Below are 17726 nucleotides of genomic sequence, written 5' to 3'. Positions count from 1 at the left end.
TTGAGAACCAAAGGACGGCTCAGGAGCCATTCACAGGAGCCGTTTGGCCAATTTAAAAAGCAGCAGTGACAAAATGGGGACTACAACAACAAGCAGCAACATTTTTCAATCACTTCAATCACAGTTCAGTGCTTCAGTGGACGCCACCAGAACGTTCCTGCTTGCTCTCAGGGAAGAAGAAGAACAGGACAGGAGTGAAATCATCTTCAGAAAACATAAAATCATCTTAGCCTTTTGAGAAGTGCCAGTTTATTTTAAACAATCCATAGAGAGCCGAGAGAGCCATGAAGGAACTCTTATTCAGCCTCTCTCTCAATCTCTGTCTATCTCGGTCGCCCCCTCAGGGCTGTGATTGTGTTCGAGCCACTGAGACGACTCAATACAAAGATCAGTGTGTGTGTCTGTGTTTTACTTTTATGTGGCGCCAGAAATCAAAAACACAAGAAACATAATTTTGTTATTGTGTTATTGTGTGTTCAGTGCATTTATATAGATTTCTCTCTCTCTATATATATATATGTGTGTGTGTGTGTGTGTGATGTCTTGCCACCTGCTCCAACAACACAAGTGAAGTGGAATGGAAACCTGCCTCAGGGTTTACACACACACACACACACACACGCACACAGGAACAAAACAGGCGACAGTAGATGCAAGCATGACGAGAGGAGGGGGAGTGTGGGCCCTGTAAAGAGGAAAAAATGAGGAGGTGGAGGAGATGATGAAGCCGAGTGCAAAACACACACGAACACACACGCAGACACACTCAAACCTCACACAGACACACGCTCACTCCACATATCAGCATGTATGTTAGCGTTATGTTTGTGAGTGTGTGTGACTGGGCTGGTAGCAGGTGGTATGACTCAGGAGAGAAGAGGGCTGCAGATGTGCACCGCATAATACACATGCATGCACATACACACCTGTAAGTGGGGTCAGAGGTCAGATGCTGTACAGCTGCTCTGCACACCGGGCTGCTGAACTCTATCTGCAGGAAAGTATGCACACACACACACACACACACACACACACACAACATAGCTGCTTATTGTTATCATCAGCAGTGGCGGCAGCAGCTCGGATGCTGCCTGCAGTGTGACTGTGTTGTGTTGATAGAAGCAGAGCAGGATAACAGAAATGCAAAAAGATGGGATGGGATTGGTTTGGTTCACGTGTTGCTGACCTTGATCTTGATGTGGACTCCACACTGACACAACAAAGCTGAAGCCTGCTTCATTTTGAGCAGATTTCGGCTGCCACAACTGGACATTTGTCATAAATAACAAGGGGTTTTGTCATTCTTTTCTTTGGTGAGGGGCACTTTGATAAAAGTCAGCTTTCCAAGCAGAAATGAAATCCAAATTGGCAAAAAGAAAATGCAAATGAATGCAGTTTTCCATCCACTACTGTCATGCGAATAGCGGAACTTCATTCTCCAGTTGTTGCCAATAAGCCACCACAAAAAAAGAAGACAGAGCAGAGATTCATTAAAAGAACTCCAGTCAAAGCACAAACGATGGAAAAGCTCTGCGGAGAACATGACTTCTTCCACTATTTTTTCTGTCTTAATTGGAATGGGGTTCACCTCTGTGAAAAACTAAACGCACGCTGGCTTTAATTTAAAAAATGCAATTGACGAGATTATTGGCATGACAGGCAATCTAAAAGAGGAATAAATATTTTGACACGTGATTTCTCGCATCCAAGACCAAAAGAGCATCGGGATTAGGAGTCACGGTAGCAGTAGCATCACTACTGCGTACTTGCCAAAGTAAGAGTAACAGTAGTATCAGTATCAGTAGTCACAGTAGCCGTAATAGTATCAGGATCAGTATTTTCAGGAACATAGTGCAGTAATTGGCAGCAGATGCTAAGTGACAATCAGGACTGTCAGCAGCGAGTCTCTGGAGAGTTGTGTTAGAGAGGGAGTGCAGCTCGATGTGTTAAAGGACCTTCTGCCAAGTGTACAGTCACAGGCAGTCACCGCGGCAACCGCCTCCGTCTGCATCCTGACTGACAGGTGACGATGAGGGAAGTGACAGCTACCGGAGTGAGCGAGGGAGAGAGACAAACATGACTTCATCAATCAGGAAATAACACATAATCACCAGCAGCCCTTTGCTTCCTCTTGTTATTTGATTATAATGCCATCCTACAACAGTAATTGATCATTACACGGAGGCTATGGTCTGCCCTGTTGCCTTCATTTGTGTTCAACTTCCTGTTTGGTGTTTACTTCCTGCAGCTCTCTCTCCCCATCTGTCAAATAGCAGCCTCATTGTTTGACCTGACAAACAAGAAGGAGAAGCAGCAGAATAGGTGAGCTGAGCTGCATCCTCCGTCGCTGTCTGTCCACTTGTGGTTCATCTCCTGGCTCTGATCCGAGCACAAACAGCAGAAACACATTCACTGTTTACACTGATGGCTGCGCGTCACAGTGAAGAGCTGCAGGTATGGTGTTTTTGAAAGTAGGAAAGCAGTACAGATTTCCCAGTGTTGAAAAACAACAAGAAAATAAAACTTTGTTTTTTCTGAAACGTTGGTATCTGAAATAGTCTCTCCAAAACACAATCCATCGACTACACCCACGTTTAACGCCTGTGCTAGCCAAGAAGGTTGCATTTTAGTCCCGTGCTAAACAAGGTGGTTTCAGAACACGTGACTTGAATTCAATTTAGCTTTCAAGTTTTATTTGCCCAAATAAACTTCCTAACAGTCACCATGTGGAAGGTAATCTGATTTGGGTTAAAGTATTAGTTTAAAAATATTGCACTAGCATGGACTGAAGATTATGTTGCATTGTTAGTTATCTAGATTAAATGTGCTGAACATTTCACATAATGACGTTCTCCAATTGTAGCTCTAGTAACTGCACAGACAGAGCTCGCACTGACAAACGTATGGTGCACAGGCCTGAAACTGCTCACTTATAAAAACAGAAATGGTTACCCCTAGTCAGCCAATCAGGAGAGAAGGTGGACTTTTAAGGATGAGCCGATGAACCAGTATGATATAAATCTGTTAGTCTGCAGAGTTACTCGAGTAAAGTCCTAGAATAAAAATAGACCTGGAAATGAGCAGGATAGGTTCACTGTAAAACCCTCAAAGCCTGCGTGGAGGTTTTTGAGGGTGTGATGAAAAAAAAATCTTGTCTTCAGGTATTATAGCAACAAAAACGAGCTTTAGCTAAAGCTAATATGTAGCCTTCACTAGCCGAGTGCTGTTCTTGTTGTTTCTCGCCTACATCGCATGTTTTACAGCAAGACAGGATCTTAAGTCAGCCTGGCTTTGATTCTGACCGAGTGTGTTGGTAGCGAGAAGTTTTCCTTTGATCCTCATTTCTGCTCTTCATCACATTCAGTCCACTTTGTAATCTTCATCTCAATCATCCTCATCCTCTGCCTCCGTACACACTTTTACGCTTTGCAGGCTTCAGGTTTAAAGACTGTTTTTAGCTCTGTGCTGCTACTTTATGTCTCCTCCTCCCTACACACACACCTACACACACACACACACACACACTCAGATACAGATACACACACGCCTCTGCCAGTCATAAAATCCCTGGACCCTGCAGGGCAGAGCGTGACGAGGGCAGAGGGCGGCTTGCTCTGTGTGTGTGTGTGTGTGTGTGTGTGTGTGTGTGTGTGTGTGTGTGTGTGTGTGTTGGTTAACTGCTTCAGCACTGAGGCAGAAAATGACGCAGTGGTCGACTGAGCTCAGAGAGGTTTTATAGAGCAAAGGGGATTCCATCCTTGTTGGCAAAATACTTCTCGTTCATCCTTCCTTCCTCTCGTTTTTCTCCTGCTTATACTCTCTCATTGTCTTTCCTTTCTCTTATTCCTTCCACCTCCTTCGCCCTCATCCACCTTCTCTCATTTCTCGGCGCCTCTCTTCTTCTCTTCTTTCACTTTTCCATGCCCTTTTTTCCTTCCTTATTATCTTGCGTTCTATATTTCTTTTCATTTATTTCCTTCCTTCCATCCTCTTTCTCTTCCCGGTCTTTCATCCTGTCTTTCCTTTCCCATCTCCTCGCCGTTTTCTTCTTACTCTCCATTTCTGCCTCGACCAAACTTTCATTCTCTTTCTTTCCTTCTCTCTTGTCGTCCCTCTGTCTCCTCTCTTTTTATTTAGTATGACCACCTCGTACTTCACCTTGAATCACCTCTCCTTCCTCTGCTCAGACTGTGGAGAGGAGATAAGAGAAACAGAAAGAGGGAGGGAGATGTTGTCGTTCTTTTACTCGGCATGTTCTCTCCATATCATCTGAAGTGTCTGTTTGGATAGGAAACACTCGTCTCCTCTCTCCTTCCCCCTCTTTCCCTCTCTTTATCTCCCTCTCTCATCACCTCTCTGCTTTTATCTCATCCACATTCTTCATCCTTTCGCTTTGCTCTTGCTTCCTCCTCTTCTTCTTCCTTCCTCTTCCTGGTTGCATTTTGTTACCAGTCAGCAGGATGCGAGGAGTCCTCAGTGTTTTACTCATGGCCACCAGTTTGGATTATTTGAACTTTTGTTCTGTGAAACGATTCCTTTTTTCTTTGTTCAAGTAATTAGATGTTACAAAAAAAAAACATAATTAGTGGTTTAGTGGCGTTTTAAGGACCACAAACACCAACTTTTTTAGACAAAATCAAATCAAAAGGAGTTTCTCCACACAAGTGTCACACTCTTGTAAGCCATCGGCGATCCTAGCAAGCCTGATCCAACTTTCCCCAACACCGTCCACTTGTCTGCTGTTTGTAGAGCACTGGAAACTCCTCCCAGATGTTTTTAATTTTCATGATTTAACTTCAGCTCATGATCATCCACGCATTCTGTCTCCTGTTTATCTTCTTTGCATTGTTTCCCACAACTTAACTTCCCTAAATAAACTTCCTTAAATTAATTGAAAAACCACAACAATGATCACATTACAGAAATAAATAACTTCCTCATTTATGTCACTTGATAGCAGTAAAAGAAAGAAGAGAAGCTAGCTGCTGTCACGCACAGCATTTTGTGGACACTTCTATCTGCCCTCAAACAGCTCTACAATATCGACACATTACTCACATTATCATCAATTACCACGGCCAATAGGGGGAAATGTCACTGGGATGTAAATCCAAGCAGTACCTTTGGAAACCGTAATAGCAATAACGTGTAACAGCAGCTCACAATAAGCCTGCATTTGGTCCAAAATATTTTTCCAAATCTAATGAAGTAGCAGATTAAACAGGATGATACAATCAGTGATTGAGTTTTATTGCTCATCCATATTTCAAATGAGAGTTCAGCTCGCAGCACAGATCTTGGTTCAAGTATTTAAGGAGGGTTCAGTGAGGCCTTCAACTGCAGCCTGGTGTGTGTGTGTGTGTGTGTGTGTGTGTGTGTGTGTGTGTGTGTGTGTGTGTGTGTGTGTGTGTGTGTGTGTGTGTGTGTGTGTGTGTGTGTGCCCGATTATAACAGCTGTTTCTCTCTCGCTCTAATCCTCTGGCCGACCTCAGCTCCCCATCTTCCATTTCATCTCGTCTTTATTTTCATTTCACTTCCATCTGCTTTATTGGTTGGAATGAGAGGTCTCACTGCTGACAACAATATATTCGAATAAAAAAAGACAAAAATACATGACTAATACATCAAAAATCGGGACTCTGCCTCTCTCTCTCTTCTCTCCCTCTGCTTCAGTCTGGATTAGTGGCTCGGCCTAATCTCTGGAGGTTAAATTAGAGGATTGAGGTCGGATGTTAACACACAGCTTCACATCTGCGACTTTTTCTTTTGCTTCTTTCTTTCTTTTGGGGAGGGGAGCCGAAAATTTCCCTGAAGGCTTGTGCGAATCCCGTTAAAGCCGCTGCACAAGCTCAGAAACAGAAAATAACAAATCTGCTCTTGGTCCGTGTTTGTCGGACAGCAGCGCTCGTGTTCTCTCCTCAGCTGCTGTCAGAAACTGAACGAGCATAGCTGCCTCTTAATGTTTATTTCCAAAGAAGCCAGCGGACGCTTTATCTGCTCTGACGCACTCTGACAACTAAAAAAACACCAACAAACAACCTCATCAATACACGAAATAATCAATAACGACTTGGAGTGGAATAGTAAATAGACAGGAAGATTTGTTGAGGCAGACTGCGTTCCCTGTGCTAACAACATTATTAAATCACATCGGGCCTTTGAAAATGCTGCAAATAAATTTTGAAACCGTGGCCAAAAGCAGGGGTACATCCAATCATTGCAGCTTTATGAAATACGTGTTCATACAACAGTGATACCATATCATTACTCTGCTGCTGTAACAGCCAAGGTCGTGTTCTTCCACACCTTTGTGTTTATTTAATATGATGGATGCCGGGAAACAATAAGCATTTTTCCATTTTTCAAACAGTATATAGAGAGAAAAAAATCAATCGAGTAATTGGAAAATGAATCCCTAAAGAAGATAACCACAGAAAAACCCCTTAAATATCAATGTTTTAGAGACAAAATATTTAGGCTGACTAAAGAGCTTTTCACAGTGATTACATGCAGAAAATAAAACTGCCCGCTGGTAAAAAGTGTGTAAAGAGTACAAATAAAAGCATAATCACCATGTTTAAAGACGGTGCGATTTAGTACAAAATAACACTTCCTTCTTCTGGTTTAATAATTCTCTTTAAAACTCCCCCTTCTGGGATCGGACCTCTAATTTACCTCAAAAGTCCAAAAATCTGACTGAAATCCAGAGAGGAGGAAAGAGGCCGAGCAGCTGCTGCAGAGTCTTGATCCATTTTTAATCTACAACCACCGATTCGAAGGTTTGTTAATGAGATTTGGGAGAGTCCACTGTGTGTGTGGGTGTGTGTGTGTGTGTGTGTTTTCTGTGTCCTGTCACTCACTAAAAATACATAAAGTGATGGAGGGAAATACTCAGAAGGCAGAGAGACTATAGGTGACAACAGAGAGAAGAATGGAGCGATGACACACCTGAATTCATAAAAACACTTACAACCATCCTCACTGCAACCTGTCAGTGTCGTCATAGCAACATAATGACAGGGCAGGCTGAACCCTTTTCTGTGGAAGCACAGACATGTTTGGGCATGCAGGGATATGAATACATACACACACACACACACACACACACACACACACACAAGCATCTCCTTTTACCCGTGTTTGCATTGCACTTTGCATACAGTCTGAGGTCATGCTGTGAAGCTGTGTTTACCTGTGTGCGTGTGAGACAGGTAAAATCTTTGTCTTGCCCTCTCCCGCGTCCTCCAACACGGTGTCCGTTTGTTCGGTCTTCCTGCCCTCCTGCCGGCTCCTTATGCGATGTTGCGGGTGGCTGAGCAGCCAATGGAGCGATCCCTGAAAACTGATAAATAAACACATGGCGAGTCAGCATGCTGCTGCAGGGGCTTCTGGGTAGTTTGGTTTGACTGATCCGCCGACCGACTGCTGATCTTCACAGTGTGTTCATTTGTCTGTCTGAAAAGGGCTTCAGATGTTGTGTCTTCACTGAAGATCAAACAGCTTTACTCATTAATGGGAAAAAGGCCAATGTCCTCCTTTTTGTGTGTTTTTACCTCCGAGTCATCCGAATCAGAGGTGTGTTTAAATCACTTCTTTATGTCTTGAAACATTGGTCAGAAAATATTGTGACGCCTGAAGTGTTAATAATTATTAACCAGAGCCTGAAAAGGGTGAAGGGATCATTTACTTTTTGATAGCTTACACAAAGCATGGTAAATAATAAACGACTATCTGGCAGCTGATTTCACGATGAGACCTCCAGCCATCTGAGAGGACAAATGCATGTGCCCCATAGCCTGCCCCTGAAGAATAATGTTTGCTGATGCTCCTCTGACCACAGCTAGCGTGCACAGTGAGTGCACGTGGGAAGGAGAAAGCGAGTGTGGAGGTCTTGGCCGAGGCAGGTCTCTCAGTGGAGTAGTTGTCATAGTCCATAATGTTTGCTTGCCTGGCAGCTCAGGCAGAAACAGTGGACTGTCTGTGAGAGGTAAGCATCTGCTAATTTTGTGAACCTCAGTTGCAGTTGGTGTATATCACAGAAAAAAAGCCAGAGGCGTGCAGGTGCTTTTAAAACACGGATCCTCTTTCTTCATTTCAGTTTCCTAAAGGTGAAATCAGCGATCTCAGGCCAAAATGTCTCTGCATACAGTCGGATAGCCCTTTGACCATTCAGAGCAACAAAACATGGTATGAGGCACTGGCTGATGACGTTCTTCTCCTGAGCTGTCACGTCAGGCTCGTCCCACATTAGATAAAGTTTTTACTGGCTCTGCAAAGGCAAGGGGAACTGCAAATCTGTTGGAATGGAGAGGATGGGTATTTGCAGAGACACATAAAGAGCATGAAGTATCAGATCTGCTTCTGAAAACAAATTAGTTTTCCTTTTAACCTGCTGGGTTTGTTGGTTTCTGCCTGGTAAATACAGAGCTGCTTTCTCAGTTTCAGTGATGAACTCTGTGTGCTAACAGGACTTCAGCCTCATGGCCAAAATACTCTAGCCAAGAAGGTCTAGTTCAGCCCTGGAACTGCTGTAATTGTGGGTGCAGACTGTCCTTTTTCTCCTTCTTTGTGCATAGTGGGTCAGTTTATTTGTTAGCATCATTGTTGGATTTGCATATCTAGTTTATTGTGAACTTTTTAGATAATTTAGCTTGTATTGTCTAGCAAAATCTATCACATCTTTAGTTCAAACAGCAAAAGTGGCTTATAAACCCAAAACAACCTATTTCACTTTTGACATGTCCAGGTTTTGTTCGAGGCAAACGTCCAGGCAAACGTTCTCCTTCACTTAAGGAGAACGCTCCTCCCTCACTGCTCCTCATCAAGAATCCGGCTGCAGGGTTGCCAGGTCTGTGTGACAGAAGCCTCAAAACTGAACCAAAAGCAGCCAAATGTGGAGTTTGTATGCAAGGCAGTGCACGCTTTGTGTGCATGTGGGTGGATTTTGTTTTGTGTGTGTGTGGGAGGATTTGAGTATAAACACATTATGTTATTTAAAGTATTGAATTTTAATTAAAATTATTCATAGTTTTGTGTTTCACACAGGCATCAAAAGTGCTGAGCTGTGCTCCGTCACCCGGATGCACCTCACGGCAGCAGTTTTGGGTGCTGGGCTGCTTTTGGTTGTCCGATGACCATTTTCTCGCACGCACCTGCCCAAAAGGGTGCACACAGCGCTAAAGCGAGATATAATGTAGGAGCTCAATGTCCTAACGAATTATCCTGCTGCTTCATACAGCGCCATCACACATAAAAATTTGCCACACTGTGCATTTTATATGCGTATGTGTGCATACTGTATTTTAGCTTAGTGATTAGCTTTGTTGCCTTGGAGAACTACTGAGTGGAGTTAGCACTGGAGAAGTACACCGAGGCTGGAATTAACGAGCCTTACTTTACTCTATAAAAATGTGTGTTTGTGTGTTTGGTGTGTGTGTGTGTGTGTGTGCCCGCACGCGCATCAGGCTGGAGGAGGGATGCCATTCTAAATTGGCAAAATGAGGTGTAAATGTCTTGAGGCAGATGAGCTGCCTTCAGTGAGCACAGCACACTGAATATTTCACCAGCAGTTTCAGGAAAGTGTGTGTGTGTGTGAGCGTGTGTGTGTGTGTGTGTGCGTGCATGTGTACATACGTGCACACTTGGCAGCCATAGCCAATCACCGTCTATCATTCAGTTTCGGTTCTGACAGCTGGAAGAGGCAGAAAGTCCCTAAACGCCTCAGAGAAACACTTAACTGCCTTCACTGCTGCTCAGGCATTTGTGTGTGTGAGTGTGTGTTAGCGTGTGTGTGCATCAAGGAGAATGTGTGTGTGTTTGCATTAGAGGTGAGGTGTACAGAGTGTAATTGTCTCATTATATTCAGCAATCATCTGTAGTGTGACGTGCTGCTAAATCTGCTGAATGCTGTTAACACGAGTTACACCTGACCTGCAGGTTGACCTTTGACTAACGGTTAGAGACAACTCTGGATTGACCTTTGACCCATGCAACTGTTTTTACTTGTATTGAAGATGAAAAGAAACAGAGTCTAAACTGTAGTCTGCAGTCATCTATGGCCATGCCTGTCACTCATGGGTGGCTGTGAAAGATGAACGGCATAGATGAGCGTGGGATGGCAAATAATAGAGTCAAAGATAGCCTGTAAACCTTATGTAGGTTGAGTAGAAGCTTCCCAAAGATGGACAGATGATGATGACCAACCCAAAGCTGGGAAACAGTTTCTGACTCAAACATTGATACCTGTTGCCTCACAAAAAGATCCTGGGTTCCAATGCATGACCTGGTCAGGACCCTTCTGCGTGGAGTTTGCATCCTCTCCGTGTGTGGGGGTTCTCTCCGAGCACTCTGCCTTCCTCCCACAGTCCAAAGGCATGCAGTCAGTGGTGTTAGATTAACTGGGGATTTTAAATTGCCTGCAGGTGTGAATGGGCGTCTGTCTCTCTGTTTTAGTCCTGTGACAGCCCCGGTGTCCTGTCCACCCCACCTCTTGCCCTGTGGCATCTGGGACAGGTGACTCTTTCCGTGGTGATCCCGTTGATTGGGAGGAAGATGAGCTAAAGTATCTGGTTGGGGTGCCACATCCCCGAGTATGCTTCCTGCTCTCAGTGAAGACGAGAAACCAAAAGATTGAGAAGAACAGCACATTTAAATAAGTTAGCAGTTAGCAGCGTGCCTGATTAAGTTTAAATGAGCTCTGGTTTCAGGGCTACAAACACTAAGACTCAGCTCTTCTTCCATCCTCCACCATCGTCATCATCGTTCCTCTCTGGAGTCTGAAATGTTTGCTCATATTTTGTGTGCATGATTCCACCTGCGACCTTTGAACTGTCAGTGAGGTGTGCGTCTTTGTGCTGAACCTCAGTAGTATTTCTCTTTGGATGAAAGAGTCACAGAAAAGTGTTGAATGCAAAAAAAATCTCAGCAGGTTTTTTTCCCCCCTTGTTTGATCTCTCACTGCCAGTCATGCAATTTTTATGAAGCACGTATTTTAAAATGCATAAAAATGCTATCAAAGTCCTGTAAAAACATGCAGCTGGACAACTCTCTTTTCCTCGAACTCGTGCATATGATGAGATTGACTTGTGCTGCACGAGTTGGCAAAAAAACACAAAGCCAATCAGAGCTTTGTAGGTGAGATTAAAGGGGAGCTCCGCCAGTTCGACTCATCAAAGAGTGAAGACTACATGTGAAAATATGAAGCCTTTTGTGTCTCCACGAGGAGCTGTGTAGGGCCTGATGCATTACTACATTGGAAGCCACTATTACAACACACTTTAATCTCCAACTGAACTGCTGGTAGCCAGGTTGCATTGTGGGTAAAACGGGCACTGGGAAAAAGGATGCTGGGAATAAAAAGGATGATATCTTCTGTTCTGCTGCATTGATTTTTGAACATTTTTAAAGGAGTCCAATAGAATTTTAGAAATGCAGTGCTTCAAACAATATGATGTTAACTGAAGCTATCAAGCATTAACCTGGCTGTAGCTGAGCTCACTATGAAGCACTCTCCATGAATTTACTGGAATCAATTTATCCTTTCTATTTAGCTTAATGGAAATATAGAACTGTTGTTTTAATTTAAAACATCTCCTTTTTATTATCCGGCCAGTTTATAAATTTGATTTGAGTTTAATAATGAGCATGGGACTCATTTTTGTTCCTTATTAAACTCAAATTCCACAGTTATTGAGTGGAATTGCAGTCTAAAAGAAAGAAGACTATGTTAGACAGTAAAAATGAACATTTGGAGGTGAAGGTTGTGACAAATAAAACACATTTTTTTTAATGTCAGGACGCAGCAGTTCAGCAGGTTATATTTAATATAATGGAACTGTGAGCAGGCTCGCGCTGTTCACAGTTCTTAAAAATTATATTTGAAACCAAACGTCATCCATCCCTGTCATACCCTGAATTTCACTGTTTTTTTTTTCAGTGACCTTACCTCATTTTATTCTTAAAGAACATTGAAGTTACTGTAAAGTGAGTCATCCCAGTCTCATCTGCAGTTTGTGAAATAGTCATGAACAAATTAATCCTTTTTTTGGCGTTCATTGACGGGTAGAGAAAGTGGGGAGGTGTCGCCATGCCAACCAAGAAAACAAACTTTTGAAAGATCTGGTAACCCAAGTCATGATCTTTTTCTAATTCTAGCAAAGGTGTTTTTAACGCCTTAACCGAGTGACATTTTGAATTAAAAATCATACAAATAATGTGTGAAAATCTGTCACATGCGTGACTTCAAAGGTCGAGATGACTCACTCGTGGACAATCTCACCAAACTCTAAATGTGGGCTCATCTGCCTTTCAATCAGCACACAGGACTGCCGACTGAAGTCGTGTTCATGGACTTGAAATAATGTTAGGAAAGTTGTGTTGTGGAAAACAATTCAGTGGATTAATGATCTTATGGCTCATAGTGCAAAATTCTGGGTTTACTGAGTTTGACTGACACACAGTTTAATGCAGCTAAGGTGATCATCACTCCTGCCGAGCCTGAGTTAACAATGAGTATGGATTATGGATTGGAGAGTTGCTAAAATGAATAATAACAGAACGCCCAGTAAAAGTTGGAATGACTATGTGAGACCTGCTAATGGAGGGGACTGAAGAGGCTTGGGGTGTATTTTGAAGGTCCAATGCTTTTTGTCAGCTTTGGTTATGTAACTATGAATTGTTGGGCAAAAGCAAAAGTGCTTAACGGTGTTTACAACTCAGATTGAGGATCAGGCCAGGATCGCTGTGGTCAAACTGTGCTGCAGCAGGTGACCGCCATTCAGCTGTTTTGTTGGCCTGGAGCTTGTGCCTGTCTGGCTGTGCTGCCACTACTCCGGTCAGGAGGAGAGGCACGGGGATTTAATTAGGGACAGATTTAAAGTCCAAACATCTGTTAGTTTCAACGGATAAAATGGATGTTTTAATTCACTGAAGGAATTTCACAATATTTTATTCTGAAGGTGATGGTGTTGCAGTGTTCTCTCACTGCTGGTTTTATCCTGAGGCGGACTGCATCTTAAGCAGGAGGAGATGTATTCATGGTTGTTGTTTATACTCGTTCCTCATTCTTTTGTGCTTATTATTTTACTTCAGCACCCTCCCTCATTATCCGTCCTCTCTAACAATCCCACTGCTGTCTGTCTTGAATCTCCTCAGTAAACCGCACCATTGATCAGCCAGAGGCTGAGTAAATTCTGCAGTTCCTGAGCAAACGCCACCATCGATTTGTCCACATGAGGAGTCTGACGGGGGCGACGTGGTTTCGTTCTTCTGTCTACCGCTGTGACGTTATCCTGCTGGGAACTTCCTGTTTCCTGTCACCATTCTGCTGCTGTTGCTTTCTACCCCCAGTTTTCACATCAGCAGCTGCTTGGTGTTCATCTCAATAGTTCACCGCTCTGCTGGCTGGCCACTCATATTTACAATGCTAATGTTTGCCTGCAGGGAGGACAGAGTGTGTGCTGAGAGCATGTTTCCTGAAGCTGTAAAAATGTAATTCAGTAGTACGCTGTGGCGCTTTTCCTTTGCCGGTCTGATCTGAAAAATCTGCAGGTTTTTGCAGGGCTGTCACCATTAAGAGCAACCAGGTCATGTTCTGTTTGTCTGCATTGAACACGGGTGAATTTGGGAACTTTAAAGAGTAAATAAACAAAAAACGTGATAAATGTTTAATAAGCTCATTGCAGCATTTTTACACTCTATATATTCGCCTGCTGTTAAAATATTCCGTTTTTCCTCCAGGCGTGTGAGGAAAACTTTAAAACTGCAAAAATGGAGACATTTAGATACAAAAATAACACTTTTATAAAGCGAGATTCAACATTTAACAGAAGCAATAAAAATAATGTAACTTTAGTTCTATTATCACACAACTGGCAACAAACTGAAGGCACTGATGGTCATGCAGGTTAACATGGAGCACACAAATCTCTGCTGTTGGCTTATTTAATCAGGCTAATTTAACCTGCAAACGAAAGTTTAACTCAAAGTTCAGAACAAGCTAATTATTTATCTGGTGGAGTTGAAGATGTTAAGACTTTTGTTGCCTGGAAGGACGGGAATAGAAATGAGTGCACATGTAGTCTTCACTCATGATGAGGGACAGCTCAGATCAGAGAGGCTGAGACAGTTTGGACATGTGCAGAGGACGGAGAGTGGACATACTGGACAAAGGATGATGAAGATGGAGCTGCCAGGCAGGGGGAAAGGAAGAGCTCAGAGAAGATTCATGGGTGTAGTGAAGGAGGGCATGCAGAGAGTTGGTCTGACAGTGGGTATATGAGACTCCTAAATGGAGCTGCTGCAAGAAGAAGTAGTTACTGTGTGAGTACTAATGATACTACAGTAAAAGTAATTTTAGTACTAGTACTGTGTCTGTTCAACAACAGGACATTTCACATTTTAAACCACTTTTTAACCATTTATAGTTTAAACCAAGTGTATTGTTCCTTTAACTGTGACGTCATCATCAATCATCACACTGTAAAATGAATACATTAATGATGCAGAGTCAGCCATTAACAGTCTCATGGGTGCTCGCCACTCTGGAAGTGTTCAAATATTCACTGCAGCAAGTACACAGTGAAACTCGGTCTGTGGACAAAAACACGACCGAAGCAATAAATGAAGGTAAATACAGTCTTTTAATTTTGCTGCTGACGGGAGATGAGCGTGACAGACGGTCTTCAGCAGAAGCAACAGCCCCAAATAAATGTTGGTTATATATATTGATTGCATTGAGAGAGTGGAAAATAGTGACAGCAGGAGCACTGATCAATCAGCAGAGTCGTTCTGGTTGTGGAGGTTACACCTTGGAAAACATCAGCTCGCTTCAGTTACAGACCGGTTATTGGGGCAAGTATTTGGTTTTCATTTGTGTGTTTCCACCAACACTTCCTGCTGTATTTCATATGGGAAGTGCCTGAATTCGTATGTCTAAAAGGCTTCTTGCAGACACATCTTGGATGCATAGCAACGGTGAGGATGCAGTCTGGGTTCGTCTGACGTCTGCCATGAATCTGTGATCGAGGAGCAGTGCTGCTGCTGTGACGTTCCTCACAGTGTCATCGTATCTTCATTTACTCCGCAGTCAGTCAGTCAGTGCTGTCCTGGTTGATGCCTCCATGATGACAGGAAGTAGGATGTATGTGTGTGTGAGAGAGAGAGACAAACAGCTCTTTAAACACAAACAGGAGTAATGACGCATACTGTTTGTGTCTCGTGTTACCTTGTGTGTTTCTGACATTTCCCATGACACCTTTCAGTTCAGAGCCACCAGCACAAGAGTAAGTGAGTTATGAGATGGTCATTATTTCTGAAATGTAAACTTTTATTCTTGAGGAAAAGGCAATAGAGATTTGAAGTCTCAGTTTATTAAAATAAATCTCTGAGTCTGGCTACTTAACCATAACTGCACCTGTACATGCAGTACTTTAGGTACACTCCCTACTTTCTTGATAGTGTGATTCAGTGTTGCCCCAGATCAAATATGGTAAGTGTTACATTTAATATACATTTCACTGTGATCATGGCATTATTTACACTGTATATAAAAGATGAACATAGCTACTCTGACACTTTGTCATCCTTGTGTTTTTACTCTAGATGTAGTAATTATGGGAGTGGGATTACATCAGGGGCAGGCTCTGAGCTGTGACCTGCAGTGAGAGTACAGAACAGGTGGAGGTGAGCCTGGAGAGGTGGAGGTACGCTCAGGAGACGAGATGAAGGAAAGTCAGTAGAAGCAAGAGAGGGAGACGGATGGAAAGGTGAGCATGCAAGGACAGAGATAATGTTTAAATATCTCGAGTCAATCATCCAAAACAATGGACAGCACACAAGAAAGGTGAAGAAGAGAGCACAGGAGTGGGTGGAGACAAGTGTCAGGAGTGATTTGTGACAGAAGGAGAGCAGTAAGAGTGAAAGGGAAAGTTTACAAGGTGGTAGTAAGACCTGCTGTGATGTTTGGTTTGGAGACCAATGACAAAACGACAGGAGGCTGAGGTGGAGATGTTCATTGGAAGTGAGCAGGATGGATAGGATTAGAAATGAGTTTTTCAGAGGGTAGGCTCAGAGTCGGAGAGGTGAGGCCAAAGGATGATGAAGATGGAGCTGCCAGGCAGGAGGAAAAGAGGAAGACCTCAGCGAAGATTCATGGAGGGTTGGTGTGACGGTTGAGGACAGGGATAGGGTGAGATGGAGGCAGATGATCTGCAATATTCATAGATTTAGCAATATGCAGTGTGAAAATATAAGCATGGAATTGAACTCACAACCTACTGCTGCTATTGATCTCTGATCAGCGCAAAAAAAAACTGGGTTAGCATATAAACCAGGACAAACACTCTGGACCCAAGTTTCTGGGCTACTTGGCACATGTGCACACACACACACACACACTGGATGACTGACACGTGTTTGTGTGCCTCAAGGGGAATCAGAATATCGATTGGCCTAGAACATGATGAGAAATGTTGTGCATGTGTGTGTGTGTGCGCGCTCTGTTGAGGAGATAACACATCATTGACAGAGTAATGGAGGGGAGGGAAATGAGTGTGTTTAACAACAGAGTGTGTTGTTGCTGTTGTTGTTCGATTATCTTTGCCTTTCTATGATGAAACATTAGTATCCCAATGGGAGTGTCCTCTACCGGGATGACAGTACCCTCCACAGAGGGTCAATGTTTGGAGTATAGAGACGCTGTGAATCATGTGACCGTAGCTGGTCATTCTTCACTCATCTGTGTGTGATTCAGATGTGTGTGTGTGTTGTTAAGTACAACCACAAACTGTCAAATCAGCTTTTTTTCTCCTCTGATTGTGACTGTTAACCCAGTGCTGGCGCTCTCTTTCTCCATAACCTGCACAGTTCGCTGCATGAAACTCACTTTTATGTTGGGCAACACACAGCCTGAAATCTTTCTGAGTCAGCAGCCTGCTGTGACTGAATGATTCCCGAAACCCTGAATTTTATGACACTGACAAGGAAACTGCATTTATGCAGACCGCTCGCATCAAGGCTGATACTAGATCCACTTAATGAGGCTGAGTGCTGATACTGATCTGCCACTTTGGAACAGTGCATCCCTGCTTGTTCTGCTGTTTGACAAGGCCGAAGGGAAGGTTTCACTTTCAGAGGTGGTTTCACTGCAATATTTCCACCAATGCAGTCTGTTAAAGGAAAATCTTCCTCTCTGGGGTCAGAGGTCGCTCCCATGGCGCTCCTGGGGTTTGGATGCTGCAGGTGGTGCTGGTTACCAGGCGACCAGGTGTTGGGTGATTGATGAGGGTCTTTTTATCCTTTTCCTGCTAATGGATAGGAAGTGACCACCCACAACCTTTGACCTAACTGACCTCCTGAGCATGCTGTGTAGCAAGCTGAGTACCTGTCACACACATACACACTCATATACGTACTTTCCCTCCCTCTCTCCCACACACTCGCAGTCAGTAATGAGGCAGCGAAGCCAGCAGCTCTCCTCTGCTCTCTTTCATCTTCTCCTTTTTCCACATCCTGCTGGTTTTGCTCACGCTAGCCTGAACATGGGAAGGGGATGGATTTCGGTTGTTTCGGCCTGACACTGAGAGGTCAGCAAGAGGATGAGGATATAGCACGAGGCGCAGTATTACAGTTCTGCGACTTTGCGGTTTAAGCATCAAAAACTTTACTCAGTGTAAGTATGGTCAATCTTCCCTTCAAGGTCGCTTTCTCTCACACCTCTGCATCACTTC

The 17726-nt window shown here is 43.5% G+C and overlaps 1 protein-coding gene across 7 annotated transcripts in view; it reads left to right on the top strand.

Moving 5' to 3' along the window:
- Positions 1 to 17726, top strand: part of LOC146581743 (protocadherin-1-like) — a 233497-nt gene that overhangs the window by 29802 nt on the left and 185969 nt on the right. The window contains exon 4 of one of the 7 annotated variants that reach the window (XM_085286486.1): positions 13153 to 13171. The exons of the other annotated variants lie outside the window; for them this stretch is intronic. Coding sequence (XP_085142612.1) covers positions 13153 to 13155 — 3 coding nt within the window. The 3' untranslated portion in view covers positions 13156 to 13171. Of the gene's footprint in view, positions 1 to 13152; positions 13172 to 17726 lie in introns of those variants that run through there. 7 annotated transcript variants of the gene reach the window in all.

The sequence above is a fragment of the Mchenga conophoros genome, linkage group LG2, assembly GCF_057382185.1.
Source record: "Mchenga conophoros isolate Kocher_MC1m ecotype Shallow Benthic linkage group LG2, M_conophoros_male_GT1.1, whole genome shotgun sequence".
In the NCBI taxonomy this organism is placed as follows: Eukaryota; Metazoa; Chordata; class Actinopteri; order Cichliformes; family Cichlidae; genus Mchenga; species Mchenga conophoros.
Note: the sequence above shows the minus strand (reverse complement) of the source record. Positions and strands in the feature narration are given on the sequence as shown.